Source organism: Lethenteron reissneri, chromosome 26 (assembly GCF_015708825.2).
Source record: "Lethenteron reissneri isolate LAM-NWPU_2019-01 chromosome 26, ASM1570882v1, whole genome shotgun sequence".
Lineage (NCBI taxonomy): Eukaryota > Metazoa > Chordata > Hyperoartia > Petromyzontiformes > Petromyzontidae > Lethenteron > Lethenteron reissneri.
In genome coordinates, this window is record NC_083804.1 from 20,663,257 (window position 1) to 20,683,919 (window position 20,663).

General features: G+C 46.3%; 3 protein-coding genes across 6 annotated transcripts; 2 read left to right on the forward strand and 1 right to left on the reverse strand.

Moving 5' to 3' along the window:
* Positions 1-78: 78 nt before the first annotated feature.
* On the forward strand, positions 79-8,418 carry LOC133347849 (muscleblind-like protein 2a). 3 transcript variants are annotated; one of them, XM_061560527.1, is made up of 4 exons: positions 79-239; positions 5,088-5,206; positions 5,844-6,161; positions 6,728-8,418. In XM_061560527.1, the coding sequence occupies exons 3-4, from the start codon at positions 5,876-5,878 to the stop codon at positions 7,786-7,788; spliced, it is 1,347 nt and encodes a 448-aa protein (XP_061416511.1). In that variant the 5' UTR covers positions 79-239; positions 5,088-5,206; positions 5,844-5,875; the 3' UTR covers positions 7,789-8,418. The 3 variants fall into 3 exon arrangements, with proteins under 3 accessions (XP_061416511.1, XP_061416509.1, XP_061416510.1); XM_061560525.1 differs by having other exon boundaries at positions 80-239; positions 5,841-6,161; XM_061560526.1 differs by having other exon boundaries at positions 142-262; positions 5,841-6,161.
* Positions 8,419-10,607: 2,189 nt separating this feature from the next.
* Positions 10,608-12,812, forward strand: LOC133347852 (histone H2A-like). The gene has a single exon (XM_061560531.1). The coding sequence runs from the start codon at positions 10,700-10,702 to the stop codon at positions 11,129-11,131; it is 432 nt and encodes a 143-aa protein (XP_061416515.1). The 5' UTR covers positions 10,608-10,699; the 3' UTR covers positions 11,132-12,812.
* Positions 12,813-13,907: 1,095 nt separating this feature from the next.
* LOC133347414 (uncharacterized) lies at positions 13,908-20,663 on the reverse strand. Of its 2 annotated transcripts, none has more exons than XR_009755708.1 (7): positions 20,230-20,663; positions 17,726-17,866; positions 17,039-17,161; positions 16,397-16,542; positions 15,393-15,554; positions 14,806-15,054; positions 13,908-14,685 (listed from the first exon to the last, which is right to left on the reverse strand). XR_009755708.1 is itself a non-coding variant. In XM_061559660.1 (7 exons), exons 1-7 carry the CDS (start codon positions 20,285-20,287, stop codon positions 14,607-14,609), a joined length of 936 nt encoding a protein of 311 aa, XP_061415644.1. In that variant the 5' UTR covers positions 20,288-20,663; the 3' UTR covers positions 13,908-14,606. The 2 variants fall into 2 exon arrangements, 1 of the variants encoding a protein (XP_061415644.1); XM_061559660.1 differs by having other exon boundaries at positions 14,806-15,032.

Genomic DNA, 20,663 nt, shown 5'->3' on the forward strand with positions numbered 1-20,663 from the left:
GGTTGTTTTATTCACGCGATCGGGCTCTCGTTTTGCGATGCAAAGACGCCCCTGGGGAGCGCTCAGCAAGAGTCGCCCTCCACGCCCGCCTCTCCCAAAGCGCCCTGGAGGCGTTTTGTTCGCGCGTTGCTTTGGGGGTCGGCGGCGCGGTGAGGGAAGAGGATTTTTTTTTGTTTGAAACACGAAAAAAAGCCCTCCCCATCTTCCTCCGTCTCTCTTTTCCGCCTGGCGCGAGGAAGGTTTGAAGCCTCACCACTTGGGGGTGTGCGCGCGTGAGAGTGTTGTAGTGGTTGTTGTAGTCGTCGTGTGTGTGTGTGAGAGAGAGTGTTTGGCGTGAGAGGAGGTGGTGGCGAGCCGTACTGAGCCGCGCCGCCAACGCGATTGGGGCCTTTTAACGGCAAGTCGAGACCCGTCCCGTAACATCGAATTAATGTACTTGCTTCGCCATCCCTCCCCCCTTGTCGTTGTGTGTGTGTCTCTATGTACGTGGCCGTTGACGATTTGGTTTTTTGTTTTAGATCGACGGCGGATTTTGTTTTTAATGTCGCTCTCGATGGGGGGGGGAGGCTCCTCGTGCTTGTTGCGGGCGGGCGGCCGCGGCCGCTTATCCGCACTACGGTTTTTAAATGAGGACCTCTCCCCCCGTGCGCATCCGCGGTGCGAATTTAAATCTCGCGTGCGCGTGTGTGCTACGGTTTTCAACTCAGGACGCGTTTTTAAAATATAAATCTTATTACTAAACCTACAAAAAATGTTACATTCGTTGATAAGGCTGCGTGTATGTGAGATAGGCGACGTTTCGGACGATGACCCCCACCACCCCCCCCATCTCTCGATTGCCCCGCCGTGTGACGCTTCGGGCTCACGGCCTTCCACAGAGCCAAGACGGTAGAGGCTGCGAAACGTCGTCTCGTTAAATCCCGCAGCGATTCCCAGGCGAAAGAACGACGACGAGACCGCGCTTCTTCCCCCGCCCGAGTTGATTTCACCTCCGCATCTTTCGAAGGCCAAATCCGAGACCACCACCACCACCCTTTATCCCGCCATATCGTGACTTGTTTCGCACGACGCTTTCGTTTGGATTATTGTTGTAACGTGAGGGCTTTGCTATTGACGATTTGTGTTGGGAGTAGTTGTTATTCTCATTGGTGCCCGTCTGCAAACTGTGTGTGTTTAAATGTATTAAGTGCGGTGGTTACGACTGAACGTAATTTCTGCCATACAGTGGCGTGCATGGCGTTGTAGGTGCTCGATTTCACAGAATACCCTGGGCCAACACTCCATCCAAGGCCATACGAAGAGATATTTAGCCTGTTGTATCGCACTCTACAACATCTATATATATTCTTGGTTCTTTCGGTAAAGTAACGTAGAAGGGAAATAATACAAATATAAAACAATAAAAATTATCACGACGTTTCGACTGCAACACAAGCAATCATCATCAGGTGTGAAATCCACAGCAAGAAATTTGAAAAAATGTTCTGTGTTTTGTATATGAAAAAGAATAATTTTGCTGTGGATTTCATACCTGATGATGATTGCTTGTGTTGCAGTCGAAACGTCTTGAGAATTTTTATTGTTTTATATTTGTATTTTATTATTACCCTTCTACGTGACTTTACCGAAAGATAATTGGTTCTTTACCCTTTTATCTGGCAACAAAACTGACACCTTTTTGCAAGGAGTCATGTTTGCATAGACCGCAATACCTGCAGTCATAATACAAACAAAAGAACATAACTCTGATAATGTGCACTGTCCTTGAAGTTGATTGGTCCACACCCGAGACAGCTTTCCTTAGAGCCTAGTCTCATATGGGTTGGACCAGATGACGCCAAAAGGCGCACAACTCAAGGACAATGCACCATCAGAGTATGAGAGCTCGGGGCAAGCATCTACACTATGGGGACCTCATTTGCCAGTAAAAATATGATAATTGGTTCTTTACCCTTCTATCTGGCAACAAAACTGACACCTTTTTGCAAGGAGTCATGTTTGCATAGACCGCAATACCTGCAGTCATAATACAAACAAAAGAACATAACTCTGATAATGTGCATATTTTTACTGGCAAATGAGGTCCCCATAGTGTAGATGCTTGCCCCGAGCTCTCATACTCTGATGGTGCATTGTCCTTGAGTTGTGCGCCTTTTGGCGTCATCTGGTCCAACCCATATGAGACTAGGCTCTAAGGAAAGTTTCCTCGGGTGTTTACCGAAAGAACCAAGAATATGAATCCCTGCAGTCACGAAAGCTTCAAATCAGTGCAATGTATGCATGTGTATATATAGTGTACCACCAGTATTGTATGTAATAAGATATGTGTGTGTGTGCCATGCTAATCACGTCAACTCGCTCGCAGGCCCTGGGTCACCAACACTGCTGGAGTGAAATGGACCACGCCGTGTCAGATCATAAGTGGGGGGTTGTTTGACCATACTTCACCACGCTGGTCAGTGCGACTTGGTGAAGAAGACGTCTGTTAAGCGTTATATAACCTGAGCGGACTATACTAGCTTTATAAAACAAAATAATCGTCGTTTTTAAATGTATATACAGTGAAACCTTGGATTGCGAGCATAATTCGCCCCGGAAACGTGCTCGTAATCCAAAGCACTCGTATATCAAAGCGAATTTCCCCATAAGAAATAATTGAAACTCAGATGATTTGTTCCACAGCCCAGAAATATTCATATAAAATATAATACAAAATACTGAACCTTTTTATATTTTTTATTTAAATTTAATATAAAGTAATCAAATGTATTAATGAAATTTAATCGTGGCTGATGTGAGAGAGGATAGGAGTAAGAGGGTTATTGTGTAGGACGACTTTCACTGTCACTAACTAATGAACAGTCACTACACTTGGACACAAGTTAAAAACATGCTTTACGCACACACACACGTGGTCACAACACTATACAGTACTATAGTAAACAGTAAACGCTCACACGGATGTTGACTATACGAGTGAGGCACGCCGGCTGAGACCGAGCATGGGAGATGATTACCCACAATCCCGCATCCAGAGAGAGAAAATAACCATTGGCTCAGTTGTGATCACGTGACGCTCGGCAGACGAAGCGTATACTGTACTTACTGCTCGTATTGCAAGACATCGCTCGTTTATCAAATTATTTATTTAAAAAATTTGCTCGTCTTGCAAAACACTCGCAGACTAAGTTACTCGCAATCCAAGATTTCGCTGTATATGGTCGTTACTATTGCATTCAGCAAAAATGTCACTGCAGTGGTTTTATATCCGAGGGGTTTTTATGGGGGCTTTTTCGTAATAATTATAATGCAAAGATAGGATTAAGTCTGGCGAGTGCAGTACTTGGACGGCTGGCCACTTGGTACGAGATATAACTTTGTATTATTGGTGGAATCGCTGAATGTCAAACCCTCTGCTTTCCTCCCATTTGACTACAAACACTTAAAATTGGAATTGGCAAATTTTGCTCATCGGGTCTTTTCTAGATAAATAATTGCCATTTTATATATACATACAATGAAATCTTCCTGCCAAGTAGGAGCATTGTTCAAAACGTTCCACTCAGTTCTCTGCTCCAATGCCCTGTTCTTTTGTTCAAGTTCCTTCCACTCTGATTTTGTGATTTCCTCTTTTTATCGTAATGCCCCCTTCACCACGTAGATTGTGTCTTCTCTTTCCTTCCTGTTGGCCTTTTTCCCAACTTCCTTGTACAGCTTCCTTCAGCAAGCCATCCCCAGTGACCGTATGCCCAATTCAGGTGTTATGCCTTCTATAAAGTGTTCCTATTAGATATATGTACTCCTGAGACCACTAACACTTCCTCATTACTCGGTTACCGCCAAATTGAGATAATCTTTATGTTCGACATCCCATTTACACCTTGTATGTTTCCATTCTTCTGTATGTATGTTGAACTTCTTTCACACCATACGTAGCCAAACACACTAATCTGTTTGCTTCATGTCTTTACCGAATATAACGCGGCACTCCATGTGACAGTGTACACCGTATTTCCTTCAATTACCTGTTCATCTATCTTCGACACAGATTTGAAATAAAAAAGAGGTTTCCCTTGCTTTATGCGATAGGTGCGTTTCAAGAAAAGGGGTCGCACAGAGCAAAACCAAACAAGAGTAGCACATGCAGTACTCTCAATGTTGTTTCACGACCGACCCCATATCCACATGTGACTGAATTAAAACCATATCGTGAATTTTGGGTAGAAATTAGGTAGTCACACATACGTGAAATCGCACAAACCGAACCGATACTGCTGTTCGCATGATCTTAGTCGAGTATCCAAATATTAGAACTCTCAACAGCTTGGGCTATTGTTCATCCATATTGATATTTAGCCTACTTCAGTTTTTCTGTGATTTTCATAGCTTATGCTTTCTGTTCTTTCTTATTTCACAATACAGCGCCAGCCTCTGTTATTTTTCTTCAGAGAGCTTGTCATCAAACCTGAAAATGTTTGTCAATTTTATATATATACACTTCTGCTATATGGCAGTGGTGATGCCTTGAGGAAATATTTTCATTGATAATGGAAGGCAAGTTATACAACGAATTTATATTCAGCAATGCACGTTTTATTTTTAAGATTTTAAGAAAAAGTTCCATACCATGTGGAAAAAGGTTCCCAGCGTTCAATGGCACCCATTTCAAGAATTGTATTTCCAGGTTTATTAGGAGAGACAATTCAGTGGTTTACCAGTTATTGGTGGTTTATCAGTTATTTCGACTAATAGTTTGTCTCTGTGATTGTGGCAAATTTCCTCTTCAGGATAGGACGTACGTGTAAGCTATATCTATCAGAAAGATCGGCTTGCGTTGTGGCCGAAACGTCGTGAGAATTGTATTTTATTATGTTTATTTTTATTATTTTATTATTTCCCTTTTACGTGACTTTACCGAAAGAACCAAGAAGATCTAAACGTCACTGGGATTAATTTGTATGTAAGTGTGTGAATGAATACTTGGACCAAATATCATACGGACATTTTAGCTGTTCTAAATATCATGGATGAAGTCACATTTGCCTCGGATGGTATCTTATTAAATTTGTGTGTTGTATGCGAGTCAGACGTGAACAGTTTGTTTTAAATTGGAGGAAGAATTTTCGACGGTGAGGAGACGTCCAGATTTTCGGAGCCGACTGTCGACTGCTGCTGGGGGAAAGAGCTTGCCGTGCAGCAGGAACCGGTAAAGCTCACGGCTAGGCCTTTAACTTTATTATGTAACCTATTTGTACATGATGTTGATTATATATTAATTATTTTGGGCTGGAGTGGTGGCACAGTGGCACACATGCACCTTCACATATACATTTATGAACGCACAAATTCTACACTTACGAAGACCTGAAACACGAGACATGTACAAGGGTATATAGTGATAGATGAGAGACGTACAAAGATAAAAACATGAGATACACGAGTAGAGTGAGACGCGAGAGGAAAATGAGAGTGTTACACGAGGGGAGAGAGGTACGAGGACTCGCAAACACCAGGACAGACACGCATAGTTTTGTATTGAGTGAGGAAGTGGAAGTAATAGTGACATCAGGTGAAAACCCAGAGAAAATGTCAGGATAGGTCAGAGACTCGCCAGGGGTTAATGTAGCATGAGCCTATTACACAAGCTGTTACTTGAGGGGAGGGATAGTGGTAATTTGATGGAGGTTTATTCCCAAGTAGCATTATTTACACCAATCTGTTTATGTGCATGCAGATAAGACAAGAGGTGCATGTATTAGAAAGCTTGATTATTTAAAAACGATATATTTGTTATAAATTACTTGAATACTTACAAATAGTCGGTGCATCCTTACTCACAGCAGTACCCTTTGTGGGCGCTCACCTCGAAGGACTCATGTACAACGACGAGAACAACATGGATTCTGTTAGCCTGGCGTCCCGCGACACCAACTGGCTGCTGCTGGAGGTGTGCCGCGAGTTCCAGAGGAGCTCGTGCTCGCGCACGGCGGAGGAATGCCGCTACGCGCATCCACCACAGCACGTGAACATCTCCAACGGGCGCGTCATAGCCTGCTTTGACTTCCTCAAGGGGCGCTGCTCGCGCGAGAACTGCAAGTATCTCCATGCGCCGCCTCACCTTGCAACGCCGGCCGGTGCAGGAGGACCTCACCATTCAGCAGGTTATTCCGATTAGTTCTTAACACTTTTCAACCAAGGTTTAATGCTTTCGCTCTTGTCTGTATGTCTGTTTTTTCTGTAATTTGGGGTCATGACAATGCCCATGAAGATGATTTAATATAATTTACATTTTAGTATGAAGTGTTGCGATAACTGACTTGCCCTATATAAAACTGGCAAAATAGATAAAAGGGTTACCTGTGCCTCTTTCCAACGGAGCCACTATTCGAACCTCGATACATTATTCTGGCCTAATTGAGGGGCTTTTTAAGAGACAAAAAAAAGACACGAGGAGAAAGTTTGCACACTTTCTTTGGGTCAAAGGAAGAAGTGGGAGTGGTGATGCAGAGAGGGGATCATCAGGCATTATTGTAGCATTCGCCAAATAACTGCTCGTTCGTGAAAGTGAGGGAAAGTCAGAAAGTGTGGTTTCTTCTCAACGGCATATACCTTAGATGCAGAATTAGTTATTGAATATATTGACAAGGCTTCCCTTTATTATAATAATTGATAACAAAAAATGAAAATGTATTTTAAATATTTGCAATATTCTTTTTTCTCTTCACAGTAGGAGGCACCAAGAGGGCTCAACTCCCAATAGGAGGGAGCGGGGCTGGTCTCTTCGAAGAAGGGAGCATAAACAGTGACGTGGCACTGGCGGTCGCTGCCTCGAACCAGGCTGGCTCCCGCGACAACAACTGGCTCATGCTGGAGGTGTGCCGCGACTTCCAGAGGGGCACGTGCTCGCGCACGGAGGACGAGTGCCGCTACGCACACCCACCCAAACACGTCACCGCCCCCCACGGCCGCGTCATAGCCTGCTTCGACTTCGTCAAGGGGCGCTGCACACGCGAGAACTGCAAGTATTTTCACCCGCCCAAGCATTTCAAGATGCAGCTCGAGATCAGTGGAAAAAATCATGGGATCCAACAAAAGAATGTCACGGCGATTTCGCAAATGCAGATGACCGCTCCCTCCATGCTCGCCCCCGTGCACACGTACCCGCAGCTGAGTGCGCAACCCCAGGCTGCGTCTTCTTTGCCCTATGGGAATTACCTTGCTTCTTCGCTGACCCCGGCGGTGACCTATCCCTCGCCGGAAATCCTGGCCAAAGCGGCCGGGGTCCCTACTGCCTATGCCACGCTCGTGATGAACGCAATGCAAGCAGCTGCATCCCTGCAGCTCGGCACGCAGACCCCACTCCGCCCTGACAAGCTGGAAGTGTGCACGGAATTCTTGCGTGGCAGCTGCCCGCTGTTGAACACCAGCTGTCGGCTGGCGCACCCCCCTGACCTGAAGCTGATAGATCCAGTTGATGGTCGAGTCACTGTGTGCATGGACTTCGTCATGGCCCGTTGCATGCGCCCAAAGTGCCGATACTTCCACCCGCCGCTGCACCTGCAGGCCATGGTCAAAGCGTTGCATCATCAGGCCAACCAAGCAGCTGCTGCCGCCGCCAATGCGGCAACCCCAACTGCGGCGAAATCCCTAAAAAGACCTCACGACGCAGCTCAGAATGCAGAGGAGGAGGAGGAGGTGGTGGAGGAAGAGCAAGTGGAAGAGAGGAAGAAGCGGTTTGGGGTCGTGAATGAGTCTTCGGCTGTTGCTGCTGATGATACGGAGACTTAGAAGCAAAACAGAGAGCAGACCGTTTTTGCATTGCATAAACGTGTGCAGTTTGTACCCTTCTATTTCATACTTTAACTTTTAAGGTAAAGGAAGGGGTGATGCATTTTTCCAATAAAATCCATTCAGTTGCATTGGCACACATTGTCCTGTGTGTTGCTTTCTACGGATGAAGTAATGCAGCCATTGGAAGCGTTGAAATTGTCACATTTGTATGTGGGCTATTTTTTATTCGTACACAAAATATTGTGTCCACGTGTGGAGATATAAATTAGTAATGTTTAATGAAATTGCTAACACTGTTTCCAGTTAGTTGGACAAATGACTTCACTTAGACATATTTTTCTTGCCAAGTGCATTTAAAATAAGGACAGGTACATATTTTCCCTGGTTCTAAGTGATAATTTTAAAGTTGGTACAATGTTTTATTTGTACTTTTGTTTTCCAAAACACGAACAACTTATTCGAGCATTGGAAATCGACTTTGTCTAACCACGTGTTTTATTTCAATACGGTAATTATCCATGTTTATCATGTGAACTTGGTTATTCTGCGGAACTGTAATGTGTGAGTTCATTTGTATCGTTCATTTAAAAGTAAGCTGGTGATTGATAAATAAACATGTCAAATGAGTCAGCTGTGCTGAATTGCCAAATGCTTTCAAGCTTTACTACGCTGGCCCTTTATAGTGAAACGGCATCTGCATTTCCAACTGCACATACGCTCCGGCCCTTCTGCTGTGCATCCCCATTGACTTCAGAAGCCCAGTTCGACCAATGGAGAGTAGAGCTCATCGCATCACTCAGGTAGAGCCGGAATATCAAATTATTTAAGGAATTGATTACCGTTGATCGGTTCGGTTTTACTCTCAACTCGTCGAATAACGCAGGAGTGGTTGGGGAAAAAAGGTCATGCCTCTATTAACACGTGTGCCGCTGGATGGGAGGTGATGAAGCGAGGCTTGTCTTTTGGAGGCAGGATTTTGGGGTTTGCCACCATTTTTAAAGGCACTTGGATAATTGACTTTAAAGAAGTTGCCAAATTTGAGTCGATTAATACACTTTATTGACTAATCGTTCCAGTTCCAATGCGGATTGCGGAGGCCGTTACACACTTGTGTAGAGTCCAGGGATATGGACTTGAACTGCAACGTGTGTGGTCTTGAACTCCTGGGTGGTACCCTACTCCAAGACGGTATGGGGCAGGGAGGTTCTAGGCTGTTCTGTTTATGTTAGGGTTTTACGTGGGTCTGCCATTGTAAATTTTAAATATAAATACCCAGGCAATAGATGCTAATCAAAGTAGCCGATTGGATTAATTTCTTACTATCTGGGGAGTATTTTGACGTGCGAGGGTAAATGCTCTGGAGACAAATTTCAGGATTTCTATAGGCAAAGTGGCTTTTGGCAAAACATATTTTAGACCAAAACAGGATGCTATTTTAAGATCCGGTCAGGTGGTTTGTGAAGAGGGAGCAACTCATAATCCGAAGGTTGCAACTTCAAATCCTGGTTGTAGGATGCCAGCCCATCATCCTGGGTTCTGTAAAATAGATAACTAGTTTGTGGGGAAGTCAGCAATGGTCCCGTGGATAAACTCGCCCCCGCCACATGAATGTGGAATGTACACCACTGGCTCAGGGCTGTAAATAGATTAGCACCGCCTCAATAATTTGTGCAGGAAAGCGTGAAGGTTTTTTTTGTATAAAATTTCTGAAGAAACTTTTAAAGGCCTTTGGATTTTGAGCCATGATGAGTCTAAAGGTCAGACTCATCATACACGTGTGTCCATGACGAACTTGATGAGAATTTGTGCTTGTGCACCGCTACTAAATGAATGCACTGAGATGTGGACCACGTGGAAGGAAGAGATGGTGACGGAAAAAGGAATTGTGCTGAGGTTATGGAGCTGGAATAAATTGGTTCGGAATAATAAAGTGAAAGGAAAATACTGGATCTTGGTTTGACACTTTTATAGGACGTTGTATGATGATAAAAAAAATGTTACTTCACGAGGATTATGCCAGGTCACATGGAACGGACACAAATATTTGATTTTTGTATCTGCATTTAGGCAAATTCTTTATTGTAATTGGGAATTAAAGTCGTGGGAGTTTAAGTTTGATATAAAAACACAAACTATCCCACTTATTGAACGGCTTGTAATTTAATTAAAAACATCTTTAAAACGTAGATGCTGTAAACTTAGTGATATGTTCAGAGTACTTGGTTCAGTGTGGTTTAACATGATCTAACATTACTGTACAGTACCACGATTAGCACTGTTGGCTACGTACGGTGCGAAAGAAGTTCAACGCACGACACTTTAGTCCCTCAAGAGGTTGTTTCAACCTTTAATTGAAACTATTTGGAGCGCTAACACACAGTAGTAATGTGGCATTGATATTTCTCTGCCATTTATTCTCTTGCGTGAGGTGTCACCCAATTGTTAGCACAGTGCAAGCACCGAGGCGGAAACTGCACATAAATTACAGAATACAGTACTTAAGTGCTTTTTGAGGAAGTCTATGGGCACAAGTGTACTTTGCAAAGCGCTTTTTTGTTTTATAACTTCACCGCAGTGACGTTAATTCTCTTAAATATGTTTCGTCGTTTTAATGAAACGACGTCAGAACGATTTTTTTGGCGCCAAAACGCAACGGTCGCTGCGCGCGCCCCCCCCCCCTCGCGCCCATGACGCGAGGGGGGTGGGGGTGCGCGGGAGCCAACGCCGCGCTCCCATTGGTGGATCGACGAGCGAGGCCACGCCCACTCCCCCAAAATCTATATAAACACGAGCATTTGGCGGGCTCGGCTCACTTCGCGCCACTTCGCGGCTCGACTCATCGGCGATCGTCGCTTCAGCTGCAGCAACAGCGGGGCCCGGGCCAGCGAGACAAAAGAAAACCTAAGCCATGTCTGGACGAGGCAAGACCGGTGGCAAAGCCCGCGCCAAGGCCAAGTCGCGTTCTTCCCGCGCCGGGCTGCAGTTCCCCGTGGGTCGCGTTCACCGCCTTCTGCGCAAGGGCAATTACGCGGAGCGGGTGGGTGCCGGCGCGCCCGTGTACCTGGCCGCGGTGCTCGAGTACCTCTCGGCCGAGATCCTCGAGTTGGCGGGAAACGCCGCCCGCGACAACAAGAAGTCGAGGATCATCCCCCGACACCTGCAGCTCGCCATCCGCAACGACGAGGAGCTCAACAAGCTGCTGGGCGGCGTGACCATAGCGCAGGGCGGCGTGCTGCCCAACATCCAGGCCGTGCTGCTGCCCAAGAAGACGGGCCAGGCGGCGAGCAGCGGCAGCGGCGGCAAGGCCGGCAAGAAGTCGTCGCAGTCGCAGGAGTACTGAGCGCGTTTTTCCTCCATGCGCATGCCTCCCCCCCCTCCTCCTCCTCTTCTTCTACTTACACCTCTATGACCGCCTCCATTCTTCTACGACCGACGACCTCTTCTGCCGTCTTCATCTACGACAACGCAGCCCGACTGTGCACGGCTCCGTCGCCGCCACCACCACATGGACTGGGCAGCGTGGTGGGATGATGTGAGCAGAGAAGACCCCGTGGTCCCAGCCCCTGGCACCGTTCACCTGCGAGCTTCGGGGGGGGGGGGGGGTGGGTTGGTTGATGGTCGACATCGTGGGGGGCTGGTGATGCTCTGGTATTTGGGTAAACGATGGGAAATCTGCTTTTAAGGGTGGGAGGTTGTATGAATTAACGATGCTGACGAAGCCCAGGAGATATCGGGATTAGTGGCGTTAATTATAAGTTGGTGATGTTAAGAGTTAATTGCTGTGCCCCCCCTTTCCCCCACGTGCCGTGCTTGTGTGTACGTACCGCTTGGGTTTCAACAGCAGTAACTGTGCTTGCTTTGGTTGATTTTGTTTTCAATTGTGACGATTGTTCTGCGTTTCAACGTGACAATAACCCCCGGGTGGGTTGACCGCTCGGGTAGTCCAACATGGGGAAGGGGGAGACGCAGTTACTATGGGAAAATGGCGTGCGCCTAACACGGCGGGCAAGATGTCGCCACGCTTTAAAAGCAAAGGGGGGTTTGTGTGTGTGGGGGGGATTGCCTACATGGCGGGGCTTAACGATGGTAAAAGATTAAACCAATTTCTCGGGTGTGCACAGTTTTGTTATCGTTGCTGATGGGTACATTGCAGTGTAGGCTCGCGTGAGCGGCTGCTAAGCGAGACCCGTGTTGTCTTTTTGAGCAAAGCGGAACGCGATTGGTTGGTGGAGTGGATGTGAGCCGAGGTGGTTGTGAGGTTGGTTGATGCGGTTGTTCATTGAGCCAGACAATCGCCTAACCCTGTGCCGAAAGGGGGGCCCCCAGCACCCATCCCACGTGTTGCCTTCACCAAAGGCTGTTCGTTCCATCTCTTTAATTCGCCACTCTCCCACGTGTCTGCTCCCCCTCCCCCCGAGGTACACCCAATAGTTTTCTAGAAAGTAGCCTGAGTAATCGGTTTAGCAATGCGATGGCTTTTGGGGCTCACATCGGCGGGACGGATATTTAGTTTAATGGAGCCGCTGGTTCTTGAGTTGGAAGTTGAGCGCTATTTCTCCAGCCTCTTCACCTTCAAAACAATTTGGATGTAACCTCAACCCACACCGCCTCCCGAAGCTATTTGTTAAGATGTGTTCGCTTGTGGGGGGCATAGACCGGACTCCTGTTCATAATGTAGGTTTCTAGAACGTTTGTGGCCACGTGGGTTGGGGGATGGGAGAGTTTGTGGCGTTGTCGGGCCTTAGGAGGCTACGAGATTTGGGTGGGGGGGGGGGTTCACGTGTACCAGTCCACACACCAGCATGAATTCTGAGCTTGTCGACAGCAACAACTTTGTTGCTATTGGTCCAGGCAATGTTGGCGTTGTGCTTTGCTGCTGTCTTTTTCTTTCACACAACTGGTATTTTTAACCACAGTTCCAAGTTTTTCTGAACGTTTTTGAGCGTTGGTGTCTATATTTACATCTGGTTTTTATAATTACGTTTTAGTTGATATTCGAAATAAAAACATTTGAAGCATAATCTGCTTTTGCATTGAACCTTGATTTTTTTTGTCCAATTGTGTTCTACATCAAACTGGCATATGGTCAAGTGAAAAAGCAGGTAACCCTGACCTTTAGTCCTCTGGGATTCAAGTAGTGGGAAATGCGATGCTGCAGAGTTCTGATAGGAAAGACTTAAGTTTTTTTTTTTTCCAGTGGTGGCTGCGGTGCGTGCAGGTGTTATGCTCCGTTCTTGGAAGCTGCTGTGGTAAGCTGGTATGTTTCCAAGTGTTAAGTTTGTGGTGGCTTTTGCAAGGGCAGACCTGTGTTTACATGCAAAATCTGGAGCCCTAAGTCAATAGTGTATGATGAAAACTGCCCTTCGGCAATCCTGGGTGTCTAAAGTATGTCACTGGGTGCAGTACTGCAATCGATGGGACAAATAAAAGATTGAAAAACATCCAGGGCAGTGGATGTGTATTTATAATTCACTTACATGACACAAATCACAACGTGCCACAATGGACTTTTAAATCCTGTTGTGTACTATATTCTTTGGGTCTTTCGGTAAAGGCACATGGATAGAAAAAAACAAAAGTAAAACATGAAAATAAAGTATAAAATAAAAAAATATATTTTTTAATTCACTTTATTTTCATTTATAATTTTTTCTATCTACGTGACTAACGAAAAGACCCGAAGAATATAAATTCCTGCAGTCAGGAAAGCTTTGCGTCAAGATTTTTTGTACTTTGCAGCGGAATAAATCTTGTCATGAAGCGTGGTAGACAATCCTAATTCCATTGGCTTTTTGAAAGCAAGTTCTTTTAAAATTGCGTGACTAACTGAACAGTTTTTCAGCCCGAGGTTTTCACTAACATTTGTGAAAAAATACCTTCATAGCCTAGCAGTGGCTTAAAGATTCAATGTTCATGAGTCGGTATTACTGTAAACATAAATATATTAACAGTTGAATGTCGTTGTGTTTTCAAAATCCCAGTTTTTACAGGTTAAAGGTGAACTTTTTAGGTTGCATCGAAATAATTCCTGCAGAGCCGTTTTCAAACGAAACCACTTTAATATGCAATTCATTAGGATTTCCTAAAGTGAATAAAGCAAGATATTTTAAGGCACGCTTAATACATTTGAATGTTAATATAGGTGATAAACTCCACATTAAAATGTTTAAAAAAATTTGAATGCCACATTTCAATACAAGCAAAAGTTGTGCTTGAATGCATGGAAACTTCTAAATAGTTAATTGAAACAAAGGTACATGACATTCAGATAATATATACAACAGGCATCTAGCGCCACCTAGTTTGTGCACTCGCCAAATCATGAACAGGGTCGTACGGATGTCTTTGTGACCCACAATTAATTTACAGCTAACGTGTTTCCTTTGCATATTAATTTGTTTTAAATATATCTTACTTTAAAATATTAAGTTTTAGAGAATTAAATTGCGGTCACGACATCTGGATCACCCTATGCAATGTGTACGTGGCATAGTAGAATGTTGGCTTGAGTATTAGATTATAGTCCATGCTGATTAGATTGGACTTGTGCAAATATTTTTTATAGGAACGACTTAAAAATAAATCCCAAAGCAAAACTAACACTTGGGCAACTTCACACGCAGAAGATTATGAACAACAGCACCATTAAATGAAAGCACCATCACTAAAGTGCCAAAATCGTGAATATTTTGACTTCAGTAGTCTTTACAGTTAATACATTTTTTGTAACATTAAAAAATTATTGTATTTAACTGCCAACACATTTAAATAGTGGATATTTGGTAGGACGTATTTCACACCGCAACATAAAGCTGTTACAGTTGGCTAAGCTTTCGTTCCACTTCCAGGAGGCAGGGCTGCAGCTCGCTGTTGATGGTGCACACAATCTCGAACCTGGAATGGGGAAAAAATGGGATCACGTCTTAACATTCCCACACTTGCAATTAATCGAATGACTAATCCAATATGCAGGCACTTCTCTTTTGAGATTAATTATACGGTGTTGTTAATCACCTCTTCCGTAAACGGGTATATCCTTCCCTCTCGTAGGTGCTTTTGCTCAGCGCAGACATGCACTGCATGGTGAGCGTTCGGAAGCAGCGCTGCTTGACTGCGTTGTGGGCAACGTTATCCCAGTCGGGAAGAGCTGCGACAGTGGAGCAAGCCAGAAGGGAGTATTCCAGCATGGCCTCGTGAAACTGACTCTGAAGCAGAATCTTCCCTTGCTCCTGGCATGTGGTCTGTCAATAAATCCAAAGCTTCCTTCAGAAAAAAATATAAAATACCTCATGCACACCTCTGATTAACCCGTTCTCAAGAATTGTGAGCTGATGGTTTGTCTAGTCACGAATGCATTAGTTTTTTCACACAATTTGTCAAAATTCATGCTTTAATAAACTTTAGTTTGATTGACATGTGATGGAGACTGCTTGTGGGGCATGTAACATTGTGATGTTCGTTTGCATAATTTAGGCCTATTGGAGTGATCTAGTTTTGCTTTAATGAGATTTAACAAAAAAATAATAAAACTGTGCGTTGATGAGTTGTTCATGATGGAAGCTGGTGATGTTAGTCATATAACTTTCAAGGACAAAGCTCACTCTGAAAGCCTGAAGGTGAGAGATTACTCTTCTGTAGCAGAAGGAATCACGGTGGGACCCAGACCGTGAGCTGGGGAAAGATTTGTAGATGGTTTTCTTCAGGCTCTCAAGATTTTCTATCAGAGGGGTCACATCTGGCGTTGGGATGAGGCTCCTCAGTTCCTGCAAATGAGATGTCAAGGCATTGCTGGTTTGTCGTGGCTTAAGAGTGCCATCACTAACACTCAAGGGTGATTGTTGACATTGCAAGCATACAGCTGATAACTACTATGAGTGCTAATCTTGATTTTAAGCTTTCGTGACTGCAGGAATCCATAATATTGGTTCTTTTGGTAAAGTCACGTAGGTATAAAATAAATCACGACGTTTTAAAAGTCTGCCTCAGCAGCAGGCCATGCTTTCCCACCTGATGACGGACGCTTGTGTTGCACCCGAAACGTCGTGATTTATTTGATTTTATATCTACGTGACTTTACCAAAAGAACCAAAGAGTACTATGAGTGCTGTTCTGATGTTCGCAAAACTGTTTAAGCATGTGGACTTGTAAAGTCGTGAGCAAAAGGAGTTAAGCTCACGTTTGACAAACAGATAACTTTTGACAACGGAAATCGGTGCAGGTTTTTACAAACTTGGTTACGATTGAACTATTTAAAATTTTAGAAGGTAAGGCCCACTGAGCGATACAGCAATGACTCGAAGCGACCTGACCACATGATAACAGCCTTATGTAGAATTTAATAGCCAAATACTCGAGTCTGGTTACACCAGACGGTTCCTCTAGGGGACAGTACATCAAGCAAGTTGCAAACTGTCCTTGCATGCGTGGAATTTCCCCCAACATTTTCGATGTTTCCTCACTAAAGACACAACAAAAACAACAAAAATCACTTTCCATAAAATTCCAAGCAACATCCAATCAAAGTGTTTCAAATCAATGAGGGCTTATCTGGATTGAGATTTTCAGTCACGGGAGAAATGCCACCGCTTCGCCGTGTCACACTCACCCCTTCTCGGTCCGGGTGTCTTTCGAGAAATGTGCCAATGAGTGACACCAGCTGATCCCTGCTCAGCGCAGCCAGTATTGTCTGCAGCTGCGGTCGCTCCGTCACCTCCTCGGTGCTGGGAATCCTCTTTTTCTTGATCGTCAGGCCTGCAAAAACTTTAGAATTCAAACACTCGCACAACTGCGCACAGTCTTGCAGACAACAGAAAACTCATCTGTTTTTAAATCCTTTATATTAAGTTCGCTTGCTTGCGTGCTTGCTTACGACCGTGCAAATCTTTCGGTCGTTTTTTTACCCACTTCCCGTGATCCAATCGAGCTGACATTTTCCACACAGACTCGTTGTGCGTGACAATTAATTTTCGTGAAAAAAAAAATTCCAAAATTTTACACTGTTTAGGGAAAAAAATTAAATATTTAATTACCAATTGCTTAATGCTGGCAGACAATCATCTGACCCATAGGTGGCAGCCATCTCAAGCCAGAGGACGAGAGGACGCTAGCCGCCACGCATATAAAGGATTTATAGTGAAAAACTTTGTTTTTACGGGTACATTTTTATTCTTTCAGCTGCTGCACAAGATTCTGACACGCATGCACGGCCGATGCCAACAAAGGTGAGGATGGGGTTTTGGTCGGTCACCTGTTGTTGCAGAGCACCTGCAAGGGGTCTCGTCAGCAATGAAGGGCTTCTTTTGAGAAAGGACGGGTCTCTTCCGCTGGGAGGAAAAGGGAGGTGTCTCATACAAGACGCCCTGGTCTGTTTCTGCATACAGGCAATACAAAAAACAGTGGGTTGGTTGACTTTGTATGGTTTCTGTACGACGGTCTAAAGCAGTGTTCTTGATTGCAAGGCCCGCGGGCCATTTGCTGACCCCTGTTGTCCTTCAGTGCGGCCCCTGACAATACACAAATGTGACAAAAGAACCCTGGTGTCCTTGAGTAATTTTGCTGGAGCAGTCAACACCTGATGACGGTTGCTTGTGTTGCTTCCGAAACGTCATGATTAATTGTATTTGTTTTTCATTTTAATGAATTTAATATTTTTTACCTACGTGACTTTACCGAAAAAACCCAAGAGTATGGATCCTTGCAGTCACGAAAACTTCAAATCTAGAACCCCCCCCCCCCATTGTTCTGTCAAACCCCAATGGTTTAAAATGTGTGGCGGCTCTCAAACTGATTATGTATTATTGGCAAAAGTGGCTTCCGCTCTGCAATTTAGTGAAGAACATTGCTCTGAAGAGTAATTAGCACTTTTGGACATGGTACACCATGGTACTACTCTGAACGCCTTGGCACTGATTATAATGCGCTAAGCGCAGTTTACCTGAGTTTGGAACGCACACCACGGGCTCGTCTGCTGGTTTACAGGGGGTAGTCTTTGACCGACGTCGCCGATTTAGTGAGTTAGGCGTCATAGGAGATCCCGTTGGGTCCAGAAGGTCTTCATATAAGCGTCTTTGCGTCTCTGAAATGGACCACGCAAAACACAACTTCAGGCTTATTAAGAGTATAAGAGTATAAGCACATACAAAATGTGTGTATATAGATGCACAAATACAACCATTTTGTCAGCTCAACATACAACCGAATTGCTAAATGAGATGTGGGGGCACGGGGACGAGACGAGGTTGATGGGGGACATGGACACTGGGCACAAATCGTTATCTTTATTTAGACTGGAGGAATCCGATGAGCTATTAAGCTCTTTTTCAGAGACGTCCAGTAGCAGCGGGTCATAAAATTTACAACGAACCAAACAATACAAAACATGTGGGACAAATAAACCAGAGAAACCAGATGGACAAGCAGATGAATGAGATGCATATGATCATGGAAACGAGGACAATGCAATGGTAACAATGGGGAGCGAGAGGGGAGAGGCGAGGTGTGGGAGACAAGGGGATAAGGAAACAAATAGGACAAGGAGAGAAAGGGGATGAGGAGACACTGGGGGATGAGGAGACACCGGGGGATGAGGAGACACCGGGGGATGAGGAGACACTGGGGGATGAGGAGACACTGGGGGATGAGGAGACACTGGGGGATGAGGAGACACCGGGGGATGAGGAGACACCGGGGGATGAGGAGACACTGGGGGATGAGGAGACACCGGGGGATGAGGAGACACCGGGGGATGAGGATACACTGGGGGATGAGGAGACACCGGGGGATGAGGAGACACCGGGGGATGAGACATTGGGGGATGAGGAGACACCGGGGGATGAGGAGACATTGGGGGATGAGGAGACACCGGGGGATGAGGAGACACCGGGGGATGAGGAGACACTGGGGGATGAGGAGACACCGGGGGATGAGGAGACACCGGGGGATGAGGAGACACCGGGGGATGAGGAGACCACCGGGGGATGAGGAGACACCGGGGGATGAGGAGACACCGGGGGATGAGGAGACACCGGGGGATGAGGAGACACCGGGGGATGAGGAGACATTGGGGGATGAGGAGACACCGGGGGATGAGGAGACATTGGGGTGATGCGGAGACACCAGGGATGAGGAGACACCGGGGGATGAGGAGGAGACCTGGGGGATGAGGAGACACCGGGGGATGAGGGAGACACTGGGGGATGCAAGGAGACCACCGGGGGATGAGGAGACACTGGGAATGAGGGAGACACCGGGGGGAATGAGGAGGACACTGGGGGATGAGGCGACAACTGTGGGGATGAGGAGACACTTGGGTGAGGATGAACACCGGGGATGGAGACATTGGGGGATGAGGAGACACCGGGGGATTGAGGGAGACACCGGGGGATGACGGAGGCCACTGGGGGATGACGGAAGACACCGGGGGATGAGGGACATTGGGGATGAGAAGACACCGGGGGATGAGGAGACACCGGGGGATGAGGAGACACTGGGGGATAAGGGAGACACCGGGGGATGAGGAGACACTGGGGGATGAGAGACACCGGGGGATGAGGAGACACTGGGGGATGAGGAGACACCGGGGGATGAGGAGACACTGGGGGATGAGGAGACACCGGGGGATGAGGAGACACCGGGGGATGAGGAGACACCGGGGGATGAGGAGACACTGGGGGATGAGGAGACACTGGGGGATGAGGAGACACTGGGGGATGAGGAGACACTGGGGGATGAGGAGACACTGGGGGATGAGGAGACACTGGGGGATGAAGAGACACTGGGGGATGAGGAGACACTGGGGGATGAAGAGACACTGGGGGATGAGGAGACACTGGGGGATGAAGAGACACTGGGGGATGAGGAGACACTGGGGGATGAAGAGACACTGGGGGATGAGGAGACACTGGGGGATGAGGAGACACTGGGGGATGAGGAGACACCGGGGGATGAGGAGACACCGGGGGATGAGGAGACACCGGGGGATGAGGAGACACCGGGGGATGAGGAGACACTGGGGGATGAAGAGACACTGGGGGATGAGGAGACACTGGGGGATGAGGAGACACTGGGGGATGAGGAGACACTGGGGGATGAGGAGACACTGGGGGATGAGGAGACACTGGGGGATGAGGAGACACTGGGGGATGAGGAGACACTGAGGGATGAGGAGACACTGGGGGATGAGGAGACACTGGGGGATGAGGAGACACCGGGGGATGAGGAGACACCGGGGGATGAGGAGACACTGGGGGATGAGGAGACACTGGGGGATGAGGAGACACTGGGGGATGAGGAGACACTGAGGGATGAGGAGACACTGGGGGATGATGAGACACTGGGGGATGAAGAGACACCGGATTATGATGAGACACTGGGGGATGATGATGAGACTAATAGGATGATGACAAGACGAGGCATTATGAGATGATTAGGAGGTGACACCTTGGATCTGAGGGTTGGAAATGTCGCTCAGCGCCTGACGTCCGGACGCCGCTGCCATCGCGAACCTCCCTCCTCCGCGTATTAGAAACGTGGATATTTAAAACATGCAAATCAATAATCGCGGCCTCTCGGAGGCTTTGTGTTACTTTAACAAGCAAAAACAAAAACTAACGTCTGACCTCGTAACGTTGTTTAATCCTCTCAGATAATAAATACACTTTCGTAGCCGGTTCTCAAAACCACTCGGATATTATGAATAAATACACGCGGTATAATTTACACGGCGGTGTTACTTAGTTTGATTGTTAATGTCACGTTTGTTGTTGTTGTTTGGGGGTTTATCGCCGAGTCGAAGCGCGGGAAATCCATGTTCGCGCGCGCGCCGGGTTCGCGCCACCCTCCGCGCGCTCCCATTGGACGACTCGGACGTTGGC

Coding starts and splice junctions, on each gene's coding strand:
- LOC133347849 (XM_061560527.1), top strand. CDS start 5,876: ATGTACAACGACGAGAACAACATGGATTCTGTTAGCCTGGCGTCCCGC. Junction 6,162..6,727: donor AGGACCTCACCATTCAGCAG/GTTATTCCGATT, acceptor TTCTCTTCACAG/TAGGAGGCACCAAGAGGGCT.
- LOC133347852 (XM_061560531.1), top strand. CDS start 10,700: ATGTCTGGACGAGGCAAGACCGGTGGCAAAGCCCGCGCCAAGGCCAAG.
- LOC133347414 (XM_061559660.1), bottom strand. CDS start 20,287: ATGGCAGCGGCGTCCGGACGTCAGGCGCTGAGCGACATTTCCAACCCT. Junction 17,867..20,229: donor TTCCAACCCTCAGATCCAAG/GTGTCACCTCCT, acceptor GGTCCATTTCAG/AGACGCAAAGACGCTTATAT. Junction 17,162..17,725: donor GGTGTGCGTTCCAAACTCAG/GTAAACTGCGCT, acceptor GCCTGTATGCAG/AAACAGACCAGGGCGTCTTG.